The 14,851-nt window shown below is 42.2% G+C and overlaps 1 protein-coding gene across 6 annotated transcripts in view; it reads right to left on the bottom strand.

Moving 5' to 3' along the window:
• Positions 1-10,553: 10,553 nt before the first annotated feature.
• Positions 10,554-14,851, bottom strand: part of ppfia4 (PTPRF interacting protein alpha 4) — a 505,408-nt gene continuing 501,110 nt past the window's right edge. For all 6 annotated transcript variants that reach the window (XM_051924406.1, XM_051924405.1, XM_051924404.1 and 3 more), the window contains one exon: positions 10,554-11,278. Coding sequence is in view for 1 of the 6 variants with exons in the window: in XM_051924402.1 (XP_051780362.1) it covers positions 11,229-11,278 (50 nt within the window). In the remaining 5 variants the exon portion in view is untranslated. The remainder of the gene's footprint in view (positions 11,279-14,851) is intronic.

The raw sequence follows: 14,851 nt of genomic DNA on the forward strand, positions 1-14,851 counted from the left end.
GCAGGGCTCAGTACTGGGACCTTTACTGTTTTCACTGTACATGCTTCCACTGGGATCTATCATTAGGAAACATAATGTTAATTTTCACTCTTTTGCAGATGACACCCAGTTATACCTTTCATTTAAATCAAATGAAGTTTCTCCAATGTTGTCTTTAATTAGTTGTGTTAGTGAATTAAAGGAGTGGATGAATAAGAACTACTTGTCTTTAAATACAGATAAAACAGAGATGTTAATTGTTGGAGGGAATGATGCTGATCACAATAATATTTTGTCATCATTTAACTCATTGGGAATCCCAGTCAATTTTACTGAATCAGCCCGCAATCTAGGAGTTATCTTTGACTCTAGCATGTCATTTAAAGCGCATATTACAAAGTTGTCCAAAACACGTTTCTTCCATCTTAAAAATGTTAGGAAATTAAGGCGCTTTTTAAATAAACAGGATTCTGAGAAACTAATTCATGTATTTATCTCTAGTAGGATTAACTACTGCAATGCGGTGTTCACTGGATGTTCAAACTGTTCTTTATACAGCCTCCAGTTAATCCAAAATGCGGCTGCGAGAATTATTACAAGAACAAGAAAATACAAACACATAACTCCAGTTCTTAAATCCTTACACTGGCTCCCGGTTAAGTTTAGGGCAGATTTCAAAATCCTTCTTTTAACATATAAATCATTAAATGGTCGAGGTCTGGCTTACTTGTCTGAACTTATCATGACTTACAAACCTGAGCGCACATTAAGATCTCAAGATGCTGGTCTGCTTATGATTCCAAGGATTAATAAAATAACAGTGGGGGGTCGAGCTTTTAGTTACAGGGCCCCTAAACTGTGGAATGGTCTGCCTGCTACTATAAGAGATGCCCCTTCGGTCTCAGCTTTTAAATCCCGGCTGAAGACTCACTACTTCAGTTTAGCATATCCTGACTAGAGCTGCTGATTAATTGTACAGACTGCATCTCTGTTGTTAGTCATTAGCACTTAAACATAAGTAACATGACAGTTATAATTGTATACTAACCCTCACTTATTCTGTTTTTCTTCTCGGTACTCAAATGTGGCACTTGGTGCCATGGCCCACCTGCCAAGTTGTTTTGCCTGCCTAAGGAAAAGTCATCCCAGATGGAGGATCGCAGGAATCGTGGGAGAGAGGGGTCCTTTCATCGGATTGGCTGGCCCAGCACTGTTTCAGCTGTGGAATGGCCAAATGGGGGAGGCAGCTTGAAGGATGAGGTCTCCAGGACTCTATACAAATACAAATCTTATTATGGGATATATCATTTACTGTTAAATTCTACTCTGTACTTCTAAAATTTATATTTTTTTTTTTCATTTTTTACTATATTGAGAAATTGTTCTGTGTACTGTACTGTATTGTATTGACCCCCTTCTTTTGACACCCACTGCACGCCCAATCTACCTGGAAAGGGGTCTCTCTTTGAACTGCCTTTCCCAAGGTTTCTTCCATTTTTCCCTACTAGGTTTTTTTTGGGAGTTTTTCCTTGTCTTCTTAGAGAGTCAAGGCTGGGGGGCTGTCAAGAGGCAGGGCCCGTTAAAGCCCATTGCGGCACTTCCTGTGTGATTTTGGGCTATACAAAAATAAACTGTATTGTATTGTATTGTATTTACTGACGTGGGAGGTGACAATGACATTTCTAGGCTTTAGCTGTAAAGCCAAAACATAAAATAACATAATAAGGTAGTAGGATACAATAGTGCACCCTGCCCGGGGTCTGTTTCCTGCCTTGTGCCCTGTGTTAGCTGGGATTGGCTCCAGCAGACCCTGGTGACCCTGTAGTGAGGATATAGCGGGTTGGATAATGGATGGATGGATGGATGGAATACAATAGCATAAAGTAGCATACATTATAACATAATGTAACGAAACATAACTTATTATATAATATATGGCAGTGGTTCTCAAACTGTGGGGCGGGCCCCCCTAGGGGGGTGCGAAGATGTGAAAAAAAGAAAACAGGAATCGAAAATATGAAAAATACATCAATTGAAACAAAAACAAATTAATTTGAACTACATTCTGATACTAGAAAAATAAATATAGAGTTAGAGAAATGTCGATTAAAGTTAAGAAGGTATAATAAAATATGCATCTATGATATATCATTAATTTAAAAAGAACAAATTGGTATTAGTGGGCTCCTTTCAAAAAAGTGTTAGGGGGGCGCGATTAAAACTGTTATGAAAACTCGGGTCGCCAATACTTAAAGGTTGAGAAACGCTGATATAAGCATTGTGACGTTTGAGTCACTGTCTTACATCCCAAAACAGGAGGCTGGGTCACAATCTTCAGAATAATCAGCTTTATGAACAACGACAAACAGGAACAGCAAGCATTTTTATTGAGGTGGGAGCTACCAGTCTATAACACACAAACACAGCAAACAAGCCGTGACTTCATTAGTCATTCTGCCTCGGCTCCCTCCTTCAGTCCAGGTTCTGATAATCCTCCTCCTCCTCAGGTTGATCCCGCGATGGGATTGGGATCAGATTATCCTGAAGGAGAGGGGACAAAGAGAAAGTGGGCCAGGTCATTGCCCGAATTAAAATACCCACCTCCCAGTATCGGCGATTGGTCCCTGACCAACGTACACTCTGTGCAGAGAGCTGTGAGCGAACTCGCTGTCGTGGTGATGAGTTTTCTATGGCTGATGGACGCTCTGCTGTGTGGTGGGCCGGCGAAGGCGCTTTTGAAGCATGACGCGTACACGTCACAGCACGTAGACTTGTCTTGCTCGGATGGAAGAATCTGAGCACACCTCTTTTATTTGTTTTTTTATTTAATTTTTTTATCTTTTGTTGAATTTATTAAAAGCATATAACATTCCATATAAGGGCGGCATGGTGGCGCAGTGGGTAGCACTGCTGCCTCGCAGTAAGGAGACCTGGGTTTGCTTCCTACATGGAGTTTGCATGTTCTCCCAGTGTCTGTGTGGGTTTCCTCCCACAGTTCAAACACATGCAGGTTAGGTGCATTGGAAATCCTAAATTGTCCCTGGTGTGTGCTTGGTGTGTGTGCCCTGCGGTGGGCTGGCGCCCTGCCCGGGGTTTGTTCCTACCTTCCGCCCTGTTCTGGCTGGCATTGGCTCCAGCAGTCCCTCATGACCCTGTTTTAGGATATAGCGGGTTGGATGATGGCTGACATGACTGACTGGCATTCCATATAATCAAGTCAAACTTAACAAAACTAAACTCAAATCAACTCCCACCCATGAGAAAGAGAGGAAGGCCAGCAGCCAGAGTAAAACTATTGAGAGTAGTAAAGAAGGAAAGGAGTCTTTTCCCACAATATAAATATTTATTCGAAGCAGCTCTGTCTCTTTGGGGACTGCCAGATGGCGCTACCACGGGAGAACAACTTGGACAGAACACCTGAAGCAGTTCCCGGGCCAATTTTAAAAGAGAGCCCGCTGCCTCACTTAAATGAGTCAGAGTCGGGAGGGAGGCAGTGGGCATCACTCTGTTGGAGGAGAAAGGAGAATTGTGTATGGTATATTTTGCTGATGCTCGTGTGACGAAGGTGTTACTTTTGTCAGGTAAAATCTTTTATTTGAACCTGGAATTCAGTGGGGTATTACTGTGTGCGTGGTTTGGGGGCTCAGTGGCGCCACTTGGTGGTTACACCAAGCAACTTTGAGGAAAGGAGATTGAAAAGCACACATCAGGAGATACAGTGTATCCGGAAAGTATTCACAGCGCATCCCTTTATCCACATTTTGTTATGTTACAGCCTTATTCCAAAATGGATTCAATTCATTTCTTTCCTCAGAATTCTACACACAACACCCCATAATTACAACATGAAAAAAGTTTACTTGAGGTTTTTGCAAATTTATTAAAAATAAAAAAACTGAGAAAGCACATGTACATAAGTATTCACAGCCTTTGCCATGAAGCTCAACATTGAGCTCAGGTGCATCCTGTTTCCCCTGATCATCCTTGAGATGTTTCTGCAGCTTCATTGGAGTCCACCTGTGGTAAATTCAGTTGATTGGACATGATTTGGAAAGGCACACACCTGTCTATATAAGGTCCCACAGTTCATGTCAGAGCACAAACCAAGCATGAAGTCAAAAGAATTGTCTGTAGACCTCCGAGACAGGATTGTCTCAAGGCACAAATCTGGGGAAGGTTACAGAAAAATTTCTGCTGCTTTGAAGGTCCCAATGAGCACAGTGGCCTCCATCATCTTTAAGTGGAAGAAGTTCGAAACCACCAGGACTCTTTCTAGAGCTGGCTGGCCATCTAAACTGAGCGATCGGGGGAGAAGGGCCTTAGTCAGGTAGGTGACCGAGAACCCGATGGTCACTCTGTCAGAGCTCCAGAGGTCCTCTGCGGAGAGGGGAGAACCTTCCAGAAGGACAACCATCTCTGCAGCAACCCTCCAATCAGGCCTGTATGGTAGAGTGGCCAGACGGAAGCCACTCCTTAGTAAAAGGCACATGGCAGCCCACCTGGAGTTTGCCAAAAGGCACCTGAAGGACTCTCAGACCATGAAAAAGGATTTTCTGGTCTGATGAGATAAAGATTGAACTCTTTGGTGTGAATGCCAGACGTTATGTTTGGAGGAAACCTGGCACCATCCCTACAGTGAAGCATGGTGGTGGCAGCATCATGCTGTGGGGATGTTTTTCAGTGGCAGGGACTGGGAGACTAGTCAGGATAAAGGGAAAGATGACTGCAGCAATGTACAGAGACATCCTGGATGAAAACCTGCTCCACAGCACTCTTGACCTCAGACTGGGGCGACGGTTCATTTTTCAGCAGGACAACGACCCTAAGCACACAGCCAAGATATCAAAGGAATGGCTTCAGGACAACTCTGTGAATGTCCTTGAGTGGCCCAGCCAGAGCCCAGACTTGAATCTGATTGAACATCTCTGGAGATCTTAAAATGGCTGTGCACCAATGCTTCACATCCAACCTGATGGAGCTTGAGAGGTGCTGCAAAGAGGAATGGGTGAAACTGGCCAAGGATAGGTGTGCCAAGCTTGTGGCATCATATTCAAAAAGACTTGAGGCTGTAATTGCTGCCAAAGGTGCATCAACAAAGTATTGAGCAAAGGCTGTGAATACTTATGGACATGGGATTTCTCAGTTTTTTTTATTTTTAATAAATTTGCAAAAACCAAAAAACTTTTTTCACGTTGTCATTATGGGGTGTTGTGTACAGAATTCTGAGGAAAAAAATGAATTTAACCATTTTGAAATAAGGCTGTAACATAACAAAAGGTGGAAAAAGTGATGCGCTGTGAATACTTTCTGGATGCACTGTAGAGATTAGAAAATATCCAACGCACTGAATATTTCGATTTCAATTCTTTATTGTCATGTGTACAAGTAGGTTCTGTGAATGTAAAGTGTTTTCGTAAACTCAGGATAGATTTAGGCATTCCACCATTATGTGCATCCTTCATGATGTTAACGTCACTCCTGCTGAGGTGTTTGCTCTGATTATTGTGACTTGCTTGTAAAAGGGGGAGTCAAGCTAAAGTTAGAAAATGGGATTTATCAGAAACTGGAATGAACCTTAACAAAACTGATGCTCTCATTTTTCAATGTCATCTCCGCCATTCTCAATGCACTTGCACCACCTGCCTGGAAGTGCCTGAATTCCAGCAGAATAAAAGGTTTTGTCTCGTCTTCACCACCACTCGAGCACCGCTTTCTTCACGTCGTCATCTGTCTTGAATCGACGACCATCCAGATGTTTTTTCAGTGGTCCAAAAAGGTGGAAATTACACGGTGCCAAATCTGGCGAATAAGGAGGATGTGGCAATACCTCAAACTTCAGTTTCTCCAGACATACCTTGGTGTCCTTAGCAGTGTGTGTGTCAATGACTGGCAGTATAAGGACCCCTTGAGACAGCAGCAGTGCCTGCAGCTTGGATTGAATAGCAGGCTTCACATTGGTCTCCAGTGAGTCACAGTAACTTGCATTGGTGACTGGAGTACCCCTCAGCATGTCATGTTCGACAATAACTCGGTTGGCATGAGTGAGGAAGAGGACAAGACGGAACCTTTTATTCTGCTGGCACTTCAAGGCAGGTGTTGTCAATGGTTTTGAGAAGGGTGGAGACAACACTGAGAAATGACAGGATCAGTTTTGTGAAGGTTGGTTCCATTTTCTGATAAATCCCATATTCTAACTTTAGCTTGACTCCCCTTGTACAATACAACTGGCCATACACTCATTTCATAGTCTTTACCTGTGCTTTGATGGTATGGAATGATTCATATTTTATATACTCATCCCCTAATGTGCTGGACAGTGCCATTATCTGCATATGAGTGCATTCTGTTGCTCCTATGATGTCTGCAATTCCAATCTAGTGTTACTGATAAAACTATGGATGCTGGATTTTACATATTTCACTTACCTTGATTGCACAATGGTGATAAAAACGTTGTCGTTCAAGAGTTACTCTGCAAACCTCCTGACACACTGATGCCTTTCCTCCCTCCAGCAGATCTGGGGCTGAGCCCTGGGCCAAGCCATTGTACTCCAGAAGTTCCCCGTATTTGTATTGTAGGAGGCATACAGGATGGACAGGGATCCTGGCAGAAAGTCGGGACGGTCCCTTACCCAGACGTGAGGCCCCAAGAATAAAGAAAAAGAAGTAAGGAGGTTGCACCCGGACAAGGCTGCCCTAGAAGATGGATGGACATCCTAGCAGGAAGTGGTTCCCGTACCTTCTCAAGATGGGAGAAAAGGGAAGGTCAGTGAAAGACTGTCACAGAGGGATATCTATCAGGCACTAGATGGCAGCAGCCCTCCATGACAGTGCCCATTCGGGAACCAGCAGGGAATGCTGGGAGCTGTAGTCCAGCAATATAGCTCTGATGGGGACCGTGTAGAGAGATGCGCTCCCCAATTTATGGGATTTCCATGTGACCCAGTGGCCCTGGTACTGGAAGTATTCCTGGGTCGTCAGTAAAATGGACCGCACTCCCTTATCCAGGCAAGTCAGAGCTGGGAGGATGGGTAGCAACACTCGACTGTAGGAGGACAGTGTGGTGGTAAAAGGAGAGGTGATTGAGAGAATATTTCTATATAATTGTTGTGCTTTGTGCTTGTCCTACTCTGTGGAGGTACCCGAGTGCAGCCATGTGACGGGTGACACCTCAGCACCACAGTAGTTCAGAAGGAATGAAACAGCGTGAGGTTTTTTTTTATGGTGGCTTGAGTGCCAATCCTATCATCAAACCTCAAGTTTTCCCTGCAGGTTGGAGGGCCTACATGCAGGGCCGGATGCAGATTAACATCATACCCAGAATGGAGCAAATGCAGGTTAAGGGCCTTGCTCAAGGGGCCAACAGAGTAGAGTCACTTTTGGCGTTTATGCGATTTGAACTGGCAACATTCTGATTGCCAGTGCAGATCCCTAGCCTCAGGGCCACCACTCCACCTCATATAAAGTTATTATAAAATTATCAAAATCAGTATAGCTGTCATTATCGTAAGCATCCACTTTGAGCGTAAGAAAAGGCCCTTAAATCCCTATACAGAAAGTAATGACGAAGATAGGTAGTAGTTAGTAGAATTGTATCTGAAACATAATTGTCTCTTTAAACTCATTTACCAATTATGTAGTGTCACGCACATGCTTATAAAGTACAACAACAACAACATTTATTTATATAGCACATTATCATACAAAAAGTAGCTCAAAGTGCTTTACATAATGAAGAAAAGAAAAATAAAAGACAAAATCCATCCATCCATTTCCCAACCCGCTGAATCCAAACACAGGGTCACGGGGGTCTGCTGGAGCCAATCCCAGCCAACACAGGGCACAAGGCAGGAACCAATCTCGGGCAGGGTACCAACCCACCGCAGAACACACACAAACACACCAAGCACACACTAGGGCCAATTTAGAATCGCCAATCCACCTAACCAGCATGTCTTTGGACTGTGGGGGAAACTGGAGCGCCCGGAGGAAACCCACGCAGACACGGGGAGAACATGCAAACTCCATGCAGGGAGGACCCAGGAAGCAAACCCAGGTCTCCTAACTGCGAGGCAGCAGCACTACCCACTGTGCCACCGTGCCGCCCCAAAAGACAAAATAAGAAATTAAAATAAGACAGCTTAAGGGCTCTGGTGATTGTAATTCTCCGTCGCTCCAGGGGTTGGCGCTGTGTCTTAATGTCCTTTCCCTTCCTCTCTTTGCAGACCGGATGATTGACAGCTGTAACACCTATGACATCACTTCTAGTGTCCACCCACCTGCACCAATCTCTTCCTGCTAGAAGGACTTAAGACCGGGAGATCCACCATCTTGAAACAGTTCATTTTGGAACTCACATCTGGAAAGATATTTTGCAGTTATTGTGTGTTTTCTTTTGTATTTGCTGAATTCCAGTTTTACGGGGTCACCAGAGTGTTGCCCTAACTCTTTATCATATTCTGTCTGTTCTCTTACTGCAGATAATACAGAAGAGCTGATATTTGCCTTCAGTACGCACTTGGTTTTTCCTAATAGTTGAATTAATCCAGCAGTCACCAAAGTGTATACAATACCTAGTCAGAGGCTGGACAAATTCGTAAAGTATGTCTTGCCGCAGCTCAAGGTTCACGGTGGCTAGCCTACTTCCTAATACATATTGTGAGAGATCTCAGGTCAGATATGTCATTAATGTAAGTGTCACAGTGTGTTGTAGTGGTTAAGGCTTTGGACTTCAGACCCTGAGATCGTGGGTTCTAATCCTGCTACTCGTACTGTGTGCAAGTCACTTGACATACCTGTGCTCCAATTGGAAAAAACAAAAGTAATGTAGCCAATTGTATCATAAATATACAGTAACCTTGGATAAAGGCATCAACCAAATAAGTAGATAGATAGATAGATAGATAGATAGATAGATAGATAGATAGATAGATAGATAGATAGATAGATAGATAGATAGATAGATAGATAGATAGATATGAAAGGCACTATATAATAGATAGATAGATAGATAGATAGATAGATAGATAGATAGATAGATAGATAGATAGATAGATAGATAGATAGATAGATAGATAGATACTTTATTAATCCCAAGGGGAAATTCACAATGTTATGTAAATCAATAATGGAAAGACCCCTGAGGGACTCCACTGATGGTCTCATCCTATCTGAACTCTTTGTTTCCTGCCAGTTAACCAACTTGAAATCCAGCTTTGTAGGTTACCTCTGATGCCTAAAGCTTCTACTATCAGAATGAATCTTCAGTGTGTGATGACCGAATCAAAGGAAAGTCTGAAAGTTTAAACAAAATCTGTTGTATGCTTTGCTTTTGTCAGCTGTTGCAGTTGACTGTTATAAAAAAATCGAAAGGATCGATCTGACCTCACATAAACCCAGGCTGGCTGTTATTCAGTATGCTATTTTCATACAGGTGTTTTTATCATTTTTTTTATTATTATACTTTCCATGATTTTACACGGCACAGAAGTAAGGCTTATGGGTTAGATACTGTATAAGACTGGTATAGGTTAGATATAATAATGTAAATGTGTGAAAAAATGGTACGTAGTGTAACAGATGGCTGGCCGGGATGCCCACAGAGTAGAAGGATGGGGGAAGACAACCTCTTTGGCACACTACTCCCCCAAGACGTTAGATGGCAGCTTCCCTGCAGGGTAGCAGTGCCCCGGATTCCCACAGGGCACCATGGGACATGTAGTTTAATACCACAGCCCTGCTGGGTACCGTGGGTGCCACCAGGGGATGCTGCAAGAGAACCGGGGGAGTCATGTCTCATCCACAGCCCAGAAGTACTCCCAAGCCACGAGGACGGAAGCCCCGAAGTACTTCCAGGCTGAAGAAAATTCAAGTTCTTCATCTGACCCGGAAGTGCTGGCAAGTCATGGGGATGGAAGAACAGAAGCACTTCCGGGTCAAGGAAGGTAGAAAACTGCTGTGAAGATAAAGATAAAGGACTGCTGTGAAACCAGCAAGCGAGCCAGAGTCGGGTGGAAGTGGACGAAGCGTGCTGGGAGGTATGGAGATAGATAGATAGATAGATAGATAGATAGATAGATAGATAGATAGATAGATAGATAGATAGATAGATAGATAGATAGATAGATAGATAGATAGATAGATAGATGAGAATTGTGTTTATTATTCGATTACTTGCCTGTTTATTGGTGGCTGTGGTGCTTATGGGCACTGTATAAGAAGAGAAAGAGAATTAAAATACTTCTTGGTACTTTTAACCTGTGTCCTGCGCGTCTGTCTGTTGGGTTTAAGGGGCAACAGTGCCACCTAGCGTTCACAGTAGATTCTATGTAATATGGTAAGTGGTCCCAACATCCATCCAAAGATGTAGCCACTCCCCATTCCACAGGCTGCAGCAAGGACTGTCTCAAATCCTGTGTCCCAAACCCTTAAACAGATGCACATTTTGTAAATATTCATTGAGAAAAGTGGAGATCATAACGTTCAGGTGTTTTTGTGTTTTTTCTCACTATTATTGTCATATTACAGAAACTAAGAAATTGACCAGGATTTTTCAAATGAACAAACTCAAGCAACTGAGAGGACCAAACATAAACCATTTATTGAGCACATTCAAGCATGAGAGATTGTCCATTAACTGACTTTTATTTTTTCCCAGTAAACATCTATGCTTTCTAAAAATGACGGAAGTCCACCATGTTTACAAGACTCAACAGCTGATTGTGTTACTCGAAAAACTTGTCATTTTCAGAAAACTCAGGCAAACAATACCTTTGAGGAGGTAATAAACAAAATGTGAATAACAAAGACAAAATTAAGAGGTTTATACAATATTTAAATTAAATATAGGTTTAGAATTCATTAATTTTCTATAAAATCTTTTACAGGTTATTTAAAATTATTTACAGAAACAAATTAAATAAAAGTGACTTTGCATGTCTAGAGTTATAAGAAAAATACTATTGATATGATACATCCAGGGAAGTTACAAACAATCACCAGACTACGCGGAGTAGAAGGACCACTTTTATTACAAGGAGAATCCAAACAACGACATAGCGACTAATTATTGTGATATTCACGAATATCCGTGTTGTCTCCTTGAGGCTTTGATCTAAGTCTTCTGCGCCGAGTCTCTCTGTCTTTACCAACTCACATCCTTTTTTGAACAGCAGCATAGAAAAACAGGGTGGAATTTGGCCAGGAAATTTCCAACTCCAAAATCCTTATCCATGATTTTAATTTGGCAGATCATTCCCTGAAGGCAGTTAACATGTGTCCATACAAATAGTGCGACTGCACTGCAAAGGAAAAAAAAGAAAAAAACAAAAAAGAGCATTAGAGTGAAACCGATTTAGATGTGAAGGGCAATGTCTGCTTCAAAACAAGTGGCCATACACTTAAACAAAATAGGAGTACAAATGTAGGCAGGGTGGCCTAATGGATAAAGAACTGGACTGTAAACCAACCCATAATTTCAACCTCTAGGTCTAGTCACTAATCAAGAATTCAATACGGAGGTGCTACACTGTGGCAATGGCTTAGGGGTCCACATCAACAGGAGGCTGGACTGGTCTTGTAAGACTAACTACATAAGAAAGGGCAGAGCAGGTTCTTCTTCCTTAGGTGTCTGTGCTCCTTTAATGTGGGAAGTGACCTCCTTCACATCTTCTACAACTCTGTGATGACCAGTGAGATTTGTGGTGTCCTGGGTTGGTAACATCACTTCAAAAGGGGCCCACAAAATCAACCAGCATATTAAAATGACGGACTCAGTTATGGGATTCACTCTGGACCCTCTGGAGGTCATAGCAAAGAAGAGAATTAAAATAAAACTAAGTGTCATTATAAACAAAGCTGCACACCAACATTGAGGACTTTCAGACAACAAATCATTCAACAGAAGTGAGTCAAGATATGCTACAACATACCTGTAGCTCAAAGCTTCTATAAAATACTTTTACATTTATTTACTTAGCAGACACTTCTATCCGCTTTTATTTTGGGCAACAAGGGTTAGAGGACAAGGATGCAAAACTGACTTCCTCAACTGAAAGGCTCAGAAATACAAGTACGTTACAAGTTTGTAGAGACTTACCCAAGAAGACTAAGAGGCTTCCAAAAAGTACTGCATAGCGGTCTGGATACTTACACGAAAAAGAGGTTTCAGTTTTGATTTTTTAATAAATGTGCAAATCTTTCTGAAAACATGTCTTTGCTTTGTCATTATGGGTTACTAAGTGTAGACAGATGGGCAAAACTGGCAAATTTAAAATGAGATCTACAACACATTAAAGTGTGCAGAAAGTGAAGGGGGCGGAATACTTTCTGAATCCACTGTATATTGAGCTACATTCTCAGATGATTCATTAACAAAAGTATTTTATTTTGTCAGTTTTGCACCCTTGTCCTCTAACACTTGTTTCCCAAAAATAAAAATGGATAAAAGAGTCTGCTAAGTAAATGTAAATTATAGAATGAATCTCAAACTCCAGTCCTGGAGGGCCGCAGTGGCTGCAGGTTTATTCTCATTCTAACCCTTTTCTTAATAAATGACCTGTTTTTGCTGTTAATTAACTTCTTCCATCCATCCATCCATTTTCCAACCCGCTGAATCCGAACACAGGGTCACAGGGGTCTGCTGGAGCCAATCCCAGCCAACACAGGGCACAAGGCAGGAAACAATCCTGGGCAGGGTGCCAACCCACCGCAGTAATTAACTTCTTTTGAATTCATTTTAACTGACTTGCTCTTAAAGACTCAGACACCCTAATTGTTTCTTTTTCCTTAATTAGCAGCCAAATAATAATGAGATACAATATGAGCCAAAACAGGACCAGCAAACTGAGCTCATCACACAATGTCTCACTACATAAAAGCAGCCGGGATTGTCCTTCCGTCCCATGATGCGCAGTTGCCTTCTGCGCACGTCCAAAACCGAATGCGCAGTCGCCTTCTGCGCAGCTGCCCGAAAAACCTTACGAGACCGACATCGCGGCAGGCGGCGGATTTACTGCCGCGAAAATTCAAAGAGAAAGGCGACTTCGATTAAAGCTCTAGAGGCCTGAAAGGCGATTTCGACTACAGCTCGAGGCGTAATTACGCATTCATTCAATACACCTATATCAGGTTTGTGGTGCTGATACTTGTTACTATTCCACTCATGCCCGTTTCATCTTACGTTGTCGAAACGGGCTCTTTGTCTAGTCTGAAAATAAAAAGGGTGGAGGTCTGTGGAGGAATGTTGATCTGCTCAGGTCCCCCAAACATTTTAACAGAGCTCTTAGAAAAGTAAAGGAAAAATCAACAATTTTGAAAATATACAGTCATATGAAAAAGTTTGGGAGCCCCTCTTAATTCTTTGGATTTTTGTTTCTCATTGGCTGAGCTTTCAAAGTAGCAACTTCCTTTTAATATCTGACATGCCTTATGGAGACAGTAGTACTTCAGCAGTGACATTAAGTTTATTGGATTAACAGAAAATATGCAATATGCATAACAAAATTAGAAAGGTGCATAAATGTGGGCACCCCTACAGAGATATGACATCAATACTTAGTTGAGCCTCCTTTTGCCAATCTAACAGCCTCTAGACGCTGTCCTCCTATAGCCTTTGATGAGTGTCTGCATTCTGGATGGAGGTATTGTTGACCATTCTTCATACAAAATCTCTTCAGTTCAGTTAAATTTGATGGCTGCTGAGCATGGACAGTCTGTTTCAAATCATCTCATAGATTTTCGATGATATTCAAGTCAGGGGACTGTGACGGCCATTTCAGAACATTGTACTTCTCCCTCTGCATGAATGCCTTTGTAGATTTCCAACTGTGTTTTGGATCATTGTCTTGTTGGAATATCCAACCCCTGCGTAACTTCAACTTTGTGACTGATGCTTGAATATTATCCTGAAGAATGTGTTGAAATTGGGTTGAATTCATCTGACCCTCGACTTTAACAAGGACCCCAGTCCCTGAACTAGCCACACAGCCCCACAGCATGATGGAACCTCCACCAAATTTGACAGTAGGTAGCAGGTGTTTTTCTTGGAATGCAGTGTTCTTCTTCCGCCATACAAAGCGCTTTTTGTTATGACCAAATAACTCAATTTTTGTCTCATCGGTCCAAAGTACTTTGTTCCAAAATGAATCTCGCTTGTCTAAATGAGCATTTGCATACAACAAGCGACTCTGTTTGTGGTGTGAGTGCAGAAAGGGCTTCTTTCTCATCACCCTGCCATACAGATGTTCTTTGTGCAAATTGCGCTAAATTGTAGAACGATGTACAGATACACCATCTGCAGCAAGATGTTCTTGCAGGTCTTTGGAGGTGATCTGTGGGTTGTCTGTAACTATTCTCACAATCCTGCTCATATGCCACTCCTGTATTTTTCTTGGCCTGCCAGACCTGCTGGGTTTAACAGCAACTGTGCCTGTGGCCTTCCATTTCCTGATTCCATTCCTTACAGTCGAAACTGACAGTTTAAACCTCTGAGATAGCTTTTTGTAACCTTCCCCTAAACCATGAGACTCAACAATCTTTGTTTTCAGATCTTTTGAGAGTTGCTTTGAGGATCCCATGCTGTCACTCTTCAGAGGAGAGTCAAAGAGAAGGAAGCACAACTTGTAATTGACCACCTTAAATACCTTTATATCTCATGATTGGACACACCTGACTATGAAGTTCAAGGCTTGACGAGCTCATCCAACCAATTTGGTGTTGTAAGTAATCAGCATTGAGCAGTGACAGGCATTCAAATCAGCACAATGACAAGGGGACCCACATTTTTGCACAGCCAGTTTTTCACATTTGATTTAATTTCATACAACTAAATACTGCGTCACTAAAAATCTTTGTTCGGAAAACACCGCAGTACT

This window comes from Erpetoichthys calabaricus, chromosome 3, assembly GCF_900747795.2.
Source record: "Erpetoichthys calabaricus chromosome 3, fErpCal1.3, whole genome shotgun sequence".
NCBI lineage: Eukaryota > Metazoa > Chordata > Cladistia > Polypteriformes > Polypteridae > Erpetoichthys > Erpetoichthys calabaricus.